This window comes from Echinops telfairi, unplaced genomic scaffold, assembly GCF_000313985.2.
Source record: "Echinops telfairi isolate 266 unplaced genomic scaffold, ASM31398v2 ScPeMD7_7409;HRSCAF=8447, whole genome shotgun sequence".
Taxonomy (NCBI): Eukaryota; Metazoa; Chordata; class Mammalia; order Afrosoricida; family Tenrecidae; genus Echinops; species Echinops telfairi.
This window is the reverse complement of record NW_022111309.1, coordinates 9,445,297-9,459,722: the sequence shown is the minus strand read 5'-3', so window position 1 is coordinate 9,459,722 and position 14,426 is coordinate 9,445,297. Positions and strand designations below refer to the sequence as shown.

General features: G+C 48.0%; 1 protein-coding gene across 4 annotated transcripts in view; it reads left to right on the top strand.

Moving 5' to 3' along the window:
- CHD2 (chromodomain helicase DNA binding protein 2) overlaps nucleotides 1–12,383 on the top strand; it is a 151,576-nt gene extending 139,193 nt beyond the window's left edge. For all 4 annotated transcript variants that reach the window (XM_004709862.3, XM_045296517.1, XM_045296518.1 and 1 more), the window contains 2 exons: nucleotides 3,240–3,480; nucleotides 8,863–12,383. In XM_004709862.3, the coding sequence (XP_004709919.1) occupies nucleotides 3,240–3,480; nucleotides 8,863–9,196 (575 nt within the window). In that variant the 3' untranslated portion in view covers nucleotides 9,197–12,383. The remainder of the gene's footprint in view (nucleotides 1–3,239; nucleotides 3,481–8,862) is intronic.
- The last annotated feature ends 2,043 nt before the right edge of the window (nucleotides 12,384–14,426 follow it).

Below are 14,426 nucleotides of genomic sequence, written 5' to 3'. Positions count from 1 at the left end.
TCCGCCCTGGATTCCCTGTGTTTCCAGTTCCTATCTGTACCAGTGTACATCCTCTGGTCTAGCCAGACTTGCAAGGCAGAATTGGGATCATGATGGGGGTGGGGTGGGGGGAGGAAGCATTTAGGAACTAGAGGAAAGTTGTATTTTTCATTGTTGTTACATTGCACCCTGACTGGCTCGTCTAAGGGAAAAAAATCATTTCATTTTCCAAAGATAGCAACTTTATTCTTTTCCAACATCTTGTTCTGTTTATTCAGAGAAAGCACAAAATAAAGACTGAAAACTTATTTTAATTTTAGATTAGGAAAAATATAACCACCAAACACAAAAAGCAACTGATAGATTAAGGGAGAAAGTTTGCATTACATATTAAAAAACCCCTATTTAATCAGTTACAAGAGATAACCAAATGAAAACATGAGCAACGATTAGAAATACGGGATTCACACAGAAGAGGAAATTCAAACAGCCAGTATGACAAGATGACCTACAAAGAAAATATGAATCTTTCTTCCTTGTTGTTCAGTAAGTTAATCTTTTGTCCATTCTGACCAGCAAAAATGAGAAGGAACAGTATATGCAAATTACTGTGAGTTACTACAGTCTTTTAATAAAGATATCCTAGGTTTATATTCCCTTTGGCATTATTTTCTGTCCTAGGGGTTTGTTCTGTGGAAATGAAAACATTACACATATGAGGATGGCGTTCATTCTCGTACCGGCAAACAGCTGCACATAAGCCACATGCTCACAGACAGAAAATCCTCTGCGCTGTGTCAGTTCCCACCCTGTGTAGCATAGGCTCCCAATCTCTTTTGGCCTACTCCCCTCTTTGCAGAAATAAAGAAAAAAAATTATTCTGTGTCCTCTCACAACTAACAACTTTTGTAGGCCATACTCTGGGATACAGTGTAGGTATTTACTTTTGCATTGCCCCCCTGGATTGTTCTAGTGGTCCCAGGGCGTGGTCTCACTCTGGTAAATAGGGTTTCTGAGACTACATCTTTAATGGAGCAGACCGCCCTGGTGGGTCTCCACCTGGAGCACTTCCACGCCATCCCCACAGACAGGTGTCCCAGTGGCCACGAAAGTCACCCCTCTGTAGGTTTTCTCTTCTTTGATATCTTAGTCCTTCTGGTCTGAGTTGATTTTGTTGTTCTTTGGCGTTTTAAGACAATAATATTTTTTAATGTATTTTGTTTTGGGCAAGAGCGCTTTGTTTTTGGTAAGTACCTGAATGCCAGCGCGCCATGTTATTAGCTTGTAGAAATCTAAGTAGTTCAAATTTAATTCATTGTCTGGGAAAGAAAATTGAATGACCTTACAAGATGGGTAGGAATTATCTCCTGGGTCTCAATAAGTCTGGCTGTATTTGTTGTATTAACTTTTTCCGGGTATCAGGCTCATGTTGTGTTCTTCGTCGTGCCACTGGTTTTATAACCTTCATAAGCTGACTGCAAGATGGCCTGGTGGCCTAGTGGGTTACACATAGGACTACTAACCACAAGGTCAGCAGTTGAAACCACCAGTCACTCTAAAGGAGAACGATGAACTTGTCTGGTTCTTTAAAGAATTTACAGTTTCAGAAGTCCTGGGGAATAGTTCTGCCCTATGGGGACAGTATGAGTCGGAATTGACTCAGTGGGTAAGCTAGCTGCAGTCTTAGGTAAAACTTGGGCATTCACCTTAATCACTCAGTGCTTCTAACCCGTGACCTGCCTCATGGTATGCTCAAGAAGAAGGAAAACCATTTCAGTTTAGTCTGGGAAAAATGATATGGCTTTAATTTTAAGCATCTCTATTCCACAGACCTTGAGGCCCTGTTTGATCTGACTTCCCATTTGGCTTAAATGACGTTGTCATTGTCTTTGTTGCTGGTTTTTTTTTTTTTTTGTTTTTTTTTGGTTTTGAGTAGTAAATCGTTTTCACTTCTTGATCCTCTGGTTTTGTTCACCCACGATCAGCAATGAACTTGAGCCACTGACTGACTGGATATTTAAGCTGCATAAATTCCTTAATGTGATATTCCTTTGATTAGCTCTGTATAAAAATGTTAAAAGACCAACAAAGCGAGTAGAGAGACGTTTGTTTGATAGCATGTCTTTGGGTTTTAGTACAATTGGAGGGAAAAGATTGATTTACCATAAGGCCACCCAGTTGCTTTTGGTCAGGCCTCTTGTGCTAGTTTCATAGACCTAGCAAGTTATCACAATCGGGGGGCCGTAGACAACAGTAATTTATTCTCCCCCAATCTGGAAACCGGAAGTCCAAATCAGGGTGTCAGCGGCTTTCTCCCGAGGCTTGGAGAGAGGATCCGTCTCTTCCTTCCTCTAGCTTCTGGTGCTGCACAGCCCTGGGTGGGTTACGCTGGCTTGTGTTCATGTAGCTCCAGTCTCTGCATCCGTCTTCATGTGGACTTCTTCTCTGTCTCACATCTTCATCCTCTCGGGCTTGTCTTAAAGGGTTACCACACTAAGTCCAGAATGAGATTCTGAGCATGATTTCATCTGCAAAACCCCCATTTTCAAAGACAAGTTCCATGTGTACATTTATTTTGAGGAGGAAGGGGTCACAGTTTGAATTGTTACAGCCTCCACTCCAGATAAGTGCAGGCAGCCCTTGTGGTGCAGTGGTTAAGTGCTCAGCTCCTAATCAAATACGAGTGACTCTACCCTGTCCTTTATGGTTGCTAGGAGTCGTAATCATTTTGGCAGCCTCAGGCTTGCGGCTTGACTACCCCCACTCACACCCTACCACACCCCTGCCGCCATCCCCAAGCAGGGGAACAGGCTAGGGAAGAATGTTAAGAATTGGTAAAGAAATACCTTCAAGAAAGATGACCAGAGACCCAGCTATGCTGGCAGCAGGTAAATAAACTCTAGATATGCAAGTGAAAAAACATTGTCTTGAACTTGTAAAACGCATTGTCAAGTGACTGTTTTTGTTTTTCTTTTACGTGAAATCTTATGCTATCTGTCCCAGAAAGGTAAGATGGTATGGAAAAGGAAAAGCACCCCTTTTAATGACCATTTCAGAAGGAGAGAGGTGACAGCTTCTTTTGTCTTAGAATGTGGAGGGCAAGAGTGTTAGGTCTCATCCCATTTTGGGGTTAACGGACAGCAACAAGGCCACAGAACAGGAAGTCCATTGCCCGTCTTGTGCCAGCCTTTCAGGGACAGCTGTGGTGGAAGCAAGACCTGCCCCGTTTCTCACCATTACAGGCCGTTCTTTCCCCGCAGATCGAGGAGACTGGCAGCGGGACAGGAAGTTCAGCTATGGTGGTGGGAACCCCCCATGGGGCAGCGAGCGGCACCATCAGTATGAGCAGCACTGGTACAAGGACCACCATTACGGGGACCGGCGGCACATGGATTCCCACCGCTCTGGGAGCTACCGACCCAACAACCTGTCTCGAAAGAGACCTTACGACCAGTATAGCAGTGACCGAGACCATCGGGGACACCGAGATTATTATGACAGGTATGCTGAAAGCCCAGACCGCCAGGTGCTGACTCTCCCAGGGGCTTTCTGTACTCCGGGAGAGAACATCTCTGACGTGCCCGCACAGCCCTTCTAGTTAGGGATACCAAATTGGATCAGATGTCCCTGCCATCACGGTGTCTTCAGGTTGTTAAGAAGAATCATGATAACAGGACAGGCGTGTGTGCTGAGAGGAGGCCGAGGGTAGGGAATTTTTTTTCTGAAAGCTGAGGAAGATGTGGAGATGCTGATTGTTATAGCTAGGTTGTGAAGAGGAGCCAGCTAAGCAGAGAGTATATGGAACAGGCACTCCTGAAGGGGAGGCTATCAGGCGAGTAGGCTGAATGATGGGCAGCGCCCCTGAAAGCAGTGGTTTAGTTTCATGCTGTGGACCATGAATACTGCCTTGGTCTTCTCTTTTCACCTGTCTAAGGAAGGAGTTCTCTTCCTGCCTCTGAGGAACTGCAGAAAGAACTCGTAATCAGATAGAATCATTCACCCCAACTCTCGAGCTCTCTGTTAGACTCTCAGCCACCCTAGGTAGCAGGGATCGCCATCTGGGTACCAGCCCATGGCTCCCTACCCCCAGGAGCCCACAATATCATACCCAAAGCCTCTTGAAATTCACCTTCTAGGACTAAAATGCCACCAATTGTGTGGTTTTTAAGCTGCAAGGGTTGTCAAGTTGAATTAGGGGGAAAGGTTTTGGCCTAAAAACATTTTTTTTTAACTTTGTAGCAATATGATATGTATTTAGCAGTATGATCTACATATATATTTAGCAATATGATATTAAATGGGGAAATGTCACATGAACATTTCAATGTCTTCCCTTTTTTTCTCTTCTAGAAGATGTGGTAGCAGCTGTCATTTTCACAGGGGACCCTGTACCCCTCATTCCTTACTCATTCTTCTTCTCTCTTGTCCCATCTGGCTCCAGTGGGCGTTTGTGTTTTTGATCCTCTTGGAGTGATATGAGGCAAATGCAGCTACTCTTCACAGCAGGGCTGAGGGGTGCTCATGACTCAGTCGGACTGGCCCTGATAGAAGTACGATAGCAGCCTTGCTACCAGCCGAATCCACTGTGTCAGATCACTTTCCAGGCCGGAAACTCAAAGCGACCCAACAGGACAGAATAGAACTGCTGCTTTGTAGCATTTCTGAGGCTGTAAATGTATACTTAAAGGTTCTATAGCAGTTTTATTAACACAATTCACATGCCATGCAGTTCAGTGGGTAAACATATTAGGAAGAATTGTGTAAAGTTATCATCACAAACCATTTAAGAGCACGTTCTTCTTTCTGTGCTTATTATTAGCTCCCCATTTCTCCCTAACCTCCTGCCATAACCCTAAGAAACTATTAATCCAGTTACTCTCAGATTTACCTATCCTGGTTTTTATACAAAGAAAAACATACCCTCCCCCACCCCCACCCCAAAACAATACAAAATAAAACACAAAAGAATTCAAACCAAAAGAAAGCAGAAAGTAAAAACTAGAACAAATTTAAAATGGGTCAAAAAGGGAGAGCAAATAATGTGTTAAATTTTACCCTAATTACATCAGCAGTAATCCACTTTACAATGCGTTCTGTCTAGTAGCAAGGCCACTCACACCCGTGGGCATAGTCGGAGGCGATTCTTTAAAGGCTTAATCCATGTGGGTGACACTGCAAATGGATTTTGGGTATTCATGATCAACCATAACCTTCTTCTGCAAACTGCCTGCCCAGATTTTAAGCTCTAATACAGTTCCTCCCCTGGTCTTGGATTTTATTATTTACAATCCTTGGGTCACTAAAGCTGGCGTACTCCTTCTGTGTGGACTTAGGTGACATCTAATTTAGATGGCTGCTCGTTTTCAGACAAGCCTTTAAGACCCCAGACACTATTTGTTCTGATAGCCAGGCACGCTATGATTTCTTTACTACACTTAACTCTGTCTGCAGTGATCTCTTCATCAGGACGAATACTGAATATGGCTGTATCATAAAAATGAATCGTTCTTTGATTGGGCTTACAATTAAGTATGAGTTCAAAATCCATTCCTATGGTTATGGATTATCCATGTTCCTGGCTCATCTTTATAATTTTATTGTGGAATATTATAAATCATCCCTGTGGGACACACATTCTAGTGATGAGGAAAGTATGCGTGTATAGGACAGCTTTTTAGAGTAAAATACATGGACTGTTGACTTGTACAGATTAAAAACTCAAGTGATTGGACACTATACAACTGATGGGGTTTGAAGATAGGGTGAAACTTTCAATAATGCTCATTCACTAAGGCAGAACTATGCCTGTGAATTTGAAAACCACAAATATATGGTAGTCTTGAATTGCTAAGTCTCAGGCACCCTCAGAACAAGAGATGTGAACCAAAGTCCAGTGACTCCTAAATCTGTAACTTTGAGATAGTGGTAGTTCTCTGCCCCTTCTCAGACTTCACAGAAGAGAACGGCCTCATCTTTCTCCCTCTGCACTGTTGCTGGGTTGGAGCTGCCAACCTTAGGATTAGCTGGCCAGTGCCCAACCCACAGTAGCCTGCTACAGGACTGGCCAATGATCCCGGAACGACTGTCTCCTCTTAGTGTGGGGCACACAGTAGCTATGTAGTCAAATTTTTTTTTATGGCAGCCGCAAGTTTTTGTACTTTAGGCTAAAGGAAAAAAGAAAAATTTTGGATGATAGGTTTATATCTGATGTGACTCAGGTTAACTGGTTCATTTTATATCTGCTCCTGCTCATATGAGCACATACAACGTGCTTTCTAGTCCTCTTTTTAAAAACGAGTCAAGTTTGAGTCCAGTGCCTTGTACTTATTTGTGTGATTTGTGCAAGATGTCCTCTTGAGTCTGTTCTCGACGCTGAACTGGAGTAATTAACCTAGCACACCTGGTGGCTGCAGGAGTGAAAGAACGGGGTACTACCAGATGCTAGCGACAGTCGTATTGTTCCCAACATTGGGCCAAGCCTTGCCTTTTCTGGCTGTCTACTTCCCCTTCCAGATCGCAGGAGACCACACTGGGTGGCTCCTCTGGCCTTTGAGGGCTCAGACTAGCCTGCAGAGTTTGAAAGCCACTGGGGAGACCCAAGTGACTGGTCTGAAGTCACATATCTTACTCTCTTTCTTTTTAATAAATTGTTTTATTATTGTTTTTATATTTTACACCATCCATTGTCACCCTTCACCCACATTTTTGTTGTTCATCCCCCTTGGGTGGGTGTGGGGGTTATACATCAATCCTTGTGATTGGTTCCCCTGTTCTACCCCTCCCCCTCCCCTCATGGTCTCACTACTCCCATTACTGATCCTGTGTTCCTGAGGGGTTTATTTGTCCTGGATTCTGTGTGTCGAGAACTCTTTTATCTCTACCAGTGTACATGCTCCAGTCTAGCCAGGTTTATAAGGTAGAACTGGGGTCATGATGGGGGTGGAGGGTGGGCATTAAGCAACTAGAGGAATGTTGTGTGTTTTGTCGGTGCTATGCTACACCCTGGCTGGCTCATCCTTTCTTTGTGACCCTTGATATCCTATTGTCTACAGATGGGCTTTGGGTCTCCACTCCAACCCACCTTGTTCCCATTGAGTATGATTGTTTTGGGTCTTCTGATGCCTGATACCTGATCCTGTTGACACCTTGTGATCACACAGGCTGGTGTACTTCTTCCATGTGTGCTTTGTTGTTTCCCTGCTAGATGGCCACTTGTTTAACTTCAAGCCTTTAAGACCCCAGATGCTCTATCTTTTAATAGCTGAGCACCATCAGCTTTATTCACCACATTTGCTGTGTACCCATTTTGTCTTCAGCTGTAGTGTCGGGAAGGTGAGCATAATGGAATGCCAGGTTATTAGAACAAAGTGTTCTTGCGTTGAGGGAGGACTTGAGTAGAGGCCCAATGTTCATCTGCTTCCTTAATACCTAACATATAAATATATGTACATAGGCCTATATGTCTATCATATATTGATATATTTACATGTGTGCATGCCTATATTTTAAGGTGACGAGATTTTAACATTGGTAAAGCGGGACGCCATTGATAAAACTCATATCCTGGTGAAATAGCCACTTGGCAGCCGAAAACCGTATACCCTGTTTCCTTTTACTTTCCTCCTGTCCCTCTACTGTGTTCAACCTTCATTTGGCTCTCAGTAATTCTTCTCCACTACATTGACCTTGATCAAACCCCACCAGGCATTCTATGCCCTTGCCATTGATTTTAGATCTCTTGTTGTTCCCTTGGCCCTGGGTTTGTTGGCTCCCCCTACCCTCTCTCCCCCCACCCCCTCTCTCCTGCCCTCCCACCCCCCTCCCCCGAGCCATCAGGCCCATTGTTTTCTCCTGGGGATAGATTATCTTTCCTCGTGTACAGATAGACAAGAAGAAGAAGGGGTGGGGGGGTGGGGGTTAGAGGGCATAGTTCCACATCTGTATGCTGACCCTTATGTATGTTTTCCGATCGAGTCTGAAGAGGTGACAAGCCCTGTCCTCTGTTTCTGAAGTCTATCACTGGGATTCCTCCAGGACTTTGTTGCTTTGCTCCCTTCCTGTTTTGCCCCAGTGTCAGGCCAGGTACATTTCCTGTACTGTCTCCAGTGCTGTCCCTTGCAGTGCCGTGGGTCAGTGAGGGCACATTTTATCCTGACCTCTTACACCCTTTTTTTACTTCAAAGTAAGACTTGTGCCCTCCTGTAATATCAATGGGAGTACTTCAATAGATCCATCTCATGACCACAGACAGGTTTTCAAATCACAGCACTCTTTATTTTAAAGTAACACATACTTTTCCTCATGTACTGTGAATTCCTGAGAATGTCCTCTCATGCAAAGAAATTCTTTTTCTTGCAGTGTTACTGACCAGAGCCTCCCATTGAGGTTGAATAGAAATAGTGTTATTTCTGCTATAGGGGTCAAAGCATTTAATCCTGCACTCTTCAGTAGGATGTTTGCTGCAGCCAAAAATGCATGTGTGTGCATACATGTTGATCATTCCTTTTACTGTTACTAATAGCATAAAGTCATTTCTGTGGCTTGTGTTCCTCTTAGAGTGGCTCATGTAATGGGAACATGCTTGTGCATCTTACCAGGGCTTCCTCGAAGGGCGCATGATTTTACAAAGCCATCAGTGATTCTAGAGCTGAAGAGAAACCGTTCTCTTGAGGGCTTGCTTGAGGCCATTTTGTAGGATGCGTTTTCCTTTATTATTACTTTAGGTGTTTTTTTGGTGCCTACCCATGCTAACGTTTGCCCGTGAGTCTGTTGGAAGAATGCCCGAGGAGGGGTGCACGAGACAGAGCCGATGGATGGGGTGATAGAGACGTGGATGGGAATCTGGCTTCAGTCTCTCAGCTAATCCTTGGGCTTCTGTTTCAGGCACCATCATGACTCCAAGCGACGAAGATCTGATGACTTTAGGCCTCAAAATTACCATCAGCAGGATTTCCGACGAATGTCTGATCACCGCCCACCTATGGGTTACCACGGCCAGGGACCCTCGGACCATTACCGCTCTTTCCACACAGACAAATTGGGAGAATATAAACAGCCTCTCCCGCCATTGCACCCTGGAGTCTCAGATCCTCGCTCACCACCTTCTCAGAAATCTCCTCACGATTCCAAGTCACCCCTGGATCACAGGTCTCCTTTGGAGAGATCACTAGAACAGAGAAACAACCCGGATTATAACTGGAATGTACGGAAAACTTAGGCGAGAGCTTGGAAAGGGAAGGGCTGGCGTCATCAAGCACCTGGATGTTCTTGGTCTGATCCAACAGTAACCAGGTATTTTGACCAGCGGCGAGTTTCTGGACCTGCTGCTGCCCGTCAGCTCACCGGCTGGAGGAGCCCTTCGCCGAGTAGGGCTTGTGTCTGGTCCAGCGTGGATTTGGGTCACCGCTTCTGCACTTTGGCACCCCATCTCATTCCAGCCTCGCTCTGGCCTCCTACTTTTATGGGTGCTAGCAGGAAGTGATGACTTTGTGTACCAGCAGTATAAGGGTAGTCCCCAGGGCAGGAAGAGGGGACCCTAGCGCTGTCCATGTTCAGTGCCATCAGCGTTCCAGGGAGGAGGGGGGAGGGCATGAGTGAAGGCTGCCAGGACTTGACTGGGCAGAGTGCGATGATTTTATTCACTAGTATGTGATTATTGCTGCTGTGGGGGAGAACGGTGGAGGCAGAGTGGTGGGCTTCTTGCCTCATAGGGCTCGAAGGGGAGCAGGGCAGCCCCTCGTGTATTCTGGGAGAATTGATACACTTGAGCCTCATGATGTGGCACCCTAAGGGGAGACGGGGCCTAAAGAGAAAGAGAAAGAAAGAACAACTTCCACAAATGTTCACTTTCCTACCGACACTAATCTTTCCCACACTGTCTTTGTACATTTCAAAGAGTTGGTCTCCCGCTTGTGGGCCGCTGCCATTTCCCCCCGTGGCAGGGAAGGCGGGCTTCCTTGGGCTGACTTGAGTACGGTGAGTTCGGCATGTTGAAGTCAGCATGGGCCTTGCTTGGCTGGGGAGCGGCAGGATGAGGCTGTAAGGTGGGAGGGCAAGGAGGGTGTCGTGTGCACGCCCGGGAACCTGGACTCCCTGGTGGAGTTCTTACTGCGGTGGGGTGTCAACTCCCAGGAGCGGGCAGCAGCGGCAGGCCTGCCAGGACGGTGCCTCAGGTGCTGTGCGAGCAGGTTCCCCGTGAGAGTGCAGCAGCGAGGAGGCGCTCGCTCAGCACTGCGTAGGTCAGAGTACAGCGCATCTTAGTTTGCTGTGTACAACTTGAAGCAGAGAATACCGAACCACATCTCTTGATCGCTATTTGGTCCGATGAAAGTAAGTTAACGTGCGGAGAACAGGTTTCTACTGCTAGTTGAAGGTTATTAGAATTATACTCGATTTTCTTTTCTTTTATTAAGATCATGAAGTAAAGTATGCAGATAAACCCAAACTAGTTTTTTCCCCAGGATCAGCATCCAGGGTTTGGGTGACGGAGCCGTGGGTAGTAAGCCTCAACGAGGACTGGACTGAGGCAGGACCACGAGGCACGTTGTTTAAGCACGAGGCATCGATTAAGCAGGAAGAGTAGGGTTGTCCTTCAAGAACGTTTCACAGTTTGGATGCTTGGGCCTTCAGCTTTGCTCATTTTAAACGATAGCTCCGCCAGTATTTTTTAGCATATCCAAAGGCCTTTCTAGATGAGACAGACCACTGGATTGAACATACGGTGTGCCTGTATCCTAAATTTATGCCTGCCAAATGTAAGTGTTTCATCCCTTCTGTGGGCTCCCACGGGGGTAAACTCCTGAACTGACCTGTAGGGACTTCGTCAAGTCATGGTCACTTACTTGCTGGTGTTCTGGGAAGCACCATTAATGCCTTCACTCAGAAAACCTTGAGTTGAATCCACCCTAGTGAAGCAGGGTGGCGTTGATGGGCGGTCGCACTGCGCCGTACACAGTGTGGGGGGAGCGGCTGGCCAGAATGGAATTTCCAGGTGATAGCTGGTCCCTGTGACTTGCGTTGGAGCTTTATTGGCCCCACCACCTTTGCACTTAACCTCTGGTGGCACTTGAGTTGTTTACACATGATCTGGGGAGGAGCCGCCTGAGCACAGCCAGCCCACCAAGGGCTTGCTGAGAATGCCCAATGGGAGCAGCTAGGAGATGAAGGCTTTACTCTGGCCACAAAGTAAGTGATTAAACAAACCTACCAATTTAGCTTTTCACTGGTAATATTCATACCATTCCAAGCTTGTCTTGCGGTCCTTGATTTATGGGGAGGTAGGGTAAGAGATGGGCCCACGGGTCCCTTTCCCTTGGGAAGTCAAACTGTTCCCTGGAGGAGCCAGCTGCTCCTTCAGATGGAGGGTGGGCGAAGGAGGCTATGGCTGCCCATCTCTCTTTCCAAAGCTGTTGCTCAAAGATGTCTCATCATGAGGAGAAAAGAGCTTCCTTTTGTTCACATTCAGGACGCCTAGTGCCATATAATGTAGCAAAAGGCAGTATCAACCAGATCAGTGTTAAATTGATTGTAAAATGACAGTATCCCCATCAAAACTTCTATTTTAGGTGTTGGATTATGTTTGCATTATGTTTGCAAGAGTGGGTTGGGGGACAGGGCATTTCCTCATTGATTTAAATCAGTATGAAAATTGTATGCCTAAATGAAAACCCAAAGTTTGCACAGGTAGAAATCTCTCGGTTGTGGCTGAGAGAGGCTGCCAGAGGAGTCTTTGAAGATGGTATTCCATGAAGTCTAGCTCTGCAGGATTTAATTGTTGGGTAGAAGTAGCAGGGGCTGAGTAAGAGGGGGATTGCCAACACTGAACAGAAACCAGGATTACCACATTGTACTGAAACCCCAAGGAAGCAAAAGGTGACGAGGGGCTGCTCCCCAGGCTTAGCTGCCCCCCTCAGCTCACTCTCCCACTAGCCATCCCCTAGGCCCTTGGGCGGGACCCACTGACACTGCGCATCCTCAGCAGACATTCAAGCCAGATGTCTGCCTTGGCATCCGGATGTGTGGTGATAATGCCATTGACGTAAGAATGCACACAGGGACTCTGTAACCTACAGACCAAGACCCAGCCCAGCCTGGAGCCGCCTGGTGGGCCGCTGGCTGCTGGCCGGGCACAGATTGCCATGCCCAGGGTCCAGGCTGCTTCAGCCCATCCGCTCCCCACTCGCCTGGGGCCAGATGGCTGTTGTTTCTTGTAAAATTGTGGACTTTTAAACCCTGTTGACTAAACAGTAATTAATTTATATTTGTGAGAAAAAAATGCCACTGTCCTAGTGATTTCTGATGTAAATAATGTTGTTTATATAGTATGTATTAAATTTTCCTACATTGTAAAACTGCTGTACTTTTGATTCTTGTATATTAAAAAGTGTTACTAAGGATTTCTAGAATCGGGCTGACAATTGGCATTGCATTTGGTGTGGGCTGTGTGGCTGGAAATGGCTCATCCTACAGGTGGCTAGGGCATCCAGGGTTTGGGGCAGATGTGAAAAGGAGCCTTCTGTATCTCCTGTGTGCCAGCCGGCCGGGCTTGAGATTGAACTGTACAGTCCCCAGGCCTGAACAACTTCGTCCACACCCCACAGCCCTGCACTTCGAAGGCTGACTTGGCGCCCGAAGCAGCCATTTGCTCAGGGCTGCCGTTAACTTCCCCCCATGTCTTCCTTGCCCCATGGGGAGCGTCCTGGAAAGACTGGAGGCTGCATTTGCAATCTGGGTCCCCAAATAGGAACTCTGCAGCCCCGCCCTGTTCAATAAAATTTACTTTATGTGCCATCCTGCAGCCGTGAGGGGGCTTTAAGAGTCATAAATTCTTGGGGGTGGGGGGAACATTTCCTAATGGAAGCACTGACCCAATTGCTAACTAGCCATTTAGCTTGGGGCAGGCCCAGCTCCTGCAAGGCCGAGGCAGAGGAAGGGCAGCCCCGTCTTGCAGGCGGAGAGATTGGCCCACGCCCTGGGATTTTACAGATAGTTGAATGGCTTTGAAACCAAACCAGTTGTGAAGCCTCCAGTTTTTGGTACCTAAATCGGCAAGCCTATGTGCCCACCCAAGAGTTAGCGCCCCTGACCACTCGGTGGAGAGAGCAGCGTGCTAAGAACGCCCGGGGTGGTTTGACCAGCCGGGCCGCACACGTGCAGAGGGGCGGGTGCCAGGGCCCGGAGCAAACCGGGAGGCCAGAGGGCCGAGCTATTCCTGCCCACGGAGGAACACAATCCTGCGGCAACGCGAAACTCACCTGGCACGACCTGGGGCCATTTTATTTTAAGAACAAGTGCTACAGTAATCAGCTTATTAAGATTTCCCACAGCAACAGACTTTGGACTGCTGTCCAAACACCGCCTTTTACTGGAAGCGTCGGCCCCGGCCTCCCCCCTCCCTGGTTAGTGCCCAGTCTGAGCTGCGGGCTCCAAACCGAGCCCCTAAAGGAGCAGCAGCCGGGCTTCACCCGAATTGGAACTCCGCAGCCACGGCAGGTGGTTCTCCCACTTTTAACAAATGGACGTGGTCAAGGGAGGCGGCCCGAGGGACCCGCGGTCCCGTATGAACGTGGGCCCCAGAGCAGTCTGCCCCGCCGTTGCCTGCGGGGAACCCATGTCAGTTGTCTGGGCGTCTGGGTGACTTCCCAGCCGGGGATGTGCTTGTGGGACATGGGGTAGGGTGGGGAGGTGGCGACAGATGTGGCGTGGCCAACGCTTTGCCTCGGACCACACCGTGAGTTGGCAAAGGGGGGGACCCTGGCAAGGTTGGCTTGCGGACTCCTTCCCTCCAGCGTTCGGGACAGCGGCCATGCGGAGGGTTTGCACACCTTCATTTCCCTTACGCTCGCCAGGTTGTCACGGAGATGGGGCGCCCCATGGGCCGGGCACCTGCCATTCTTTTTGGAAGGCGGTGGAATGGCGGCCCCAGGGGGCGGTCGCTGCTGGGAGCCCAGTGGCCACCAAAGGTGGGCCCCACATGTTTGGGGAAAATCCGACATCCTGAGAAACTGGACGTGTACTTCCAGGACTGTTCAGCAGAGGGCAGCACAGGTCCACTCACAGTTCCCACGGTGGACCCCCCACCCCCACCACCAGAGCATCACTGTGACCCGGCGAGGAGGCTGGGAGCAACCAGGAGGCCGAAGGGCTGGGAGTGCCGGCGGTGAGGCTGGTGTCTCTGGCCACCCTCTCGGAGGCCTTGGCAGCCAGGCTTGGTGCTGCCCCGCTTGGCCCTCACCTGCAGCTACAGCTCAGGTTGCGTGATGTGCGTGATGTCCTCCATGGGGCTGCCCTCCCTCCCAGCTTCTGGCTGTTCGCAGCCACGTGTCCCCTCACATGCACCTACTGCTTCCTTGGACCCACCTTAATCTCCCTTGGCCAGGCTCTGCAGCCTCATATCGAGCAATCAACACACAACACAACACAACACACACACACACATGCCCGGCTCC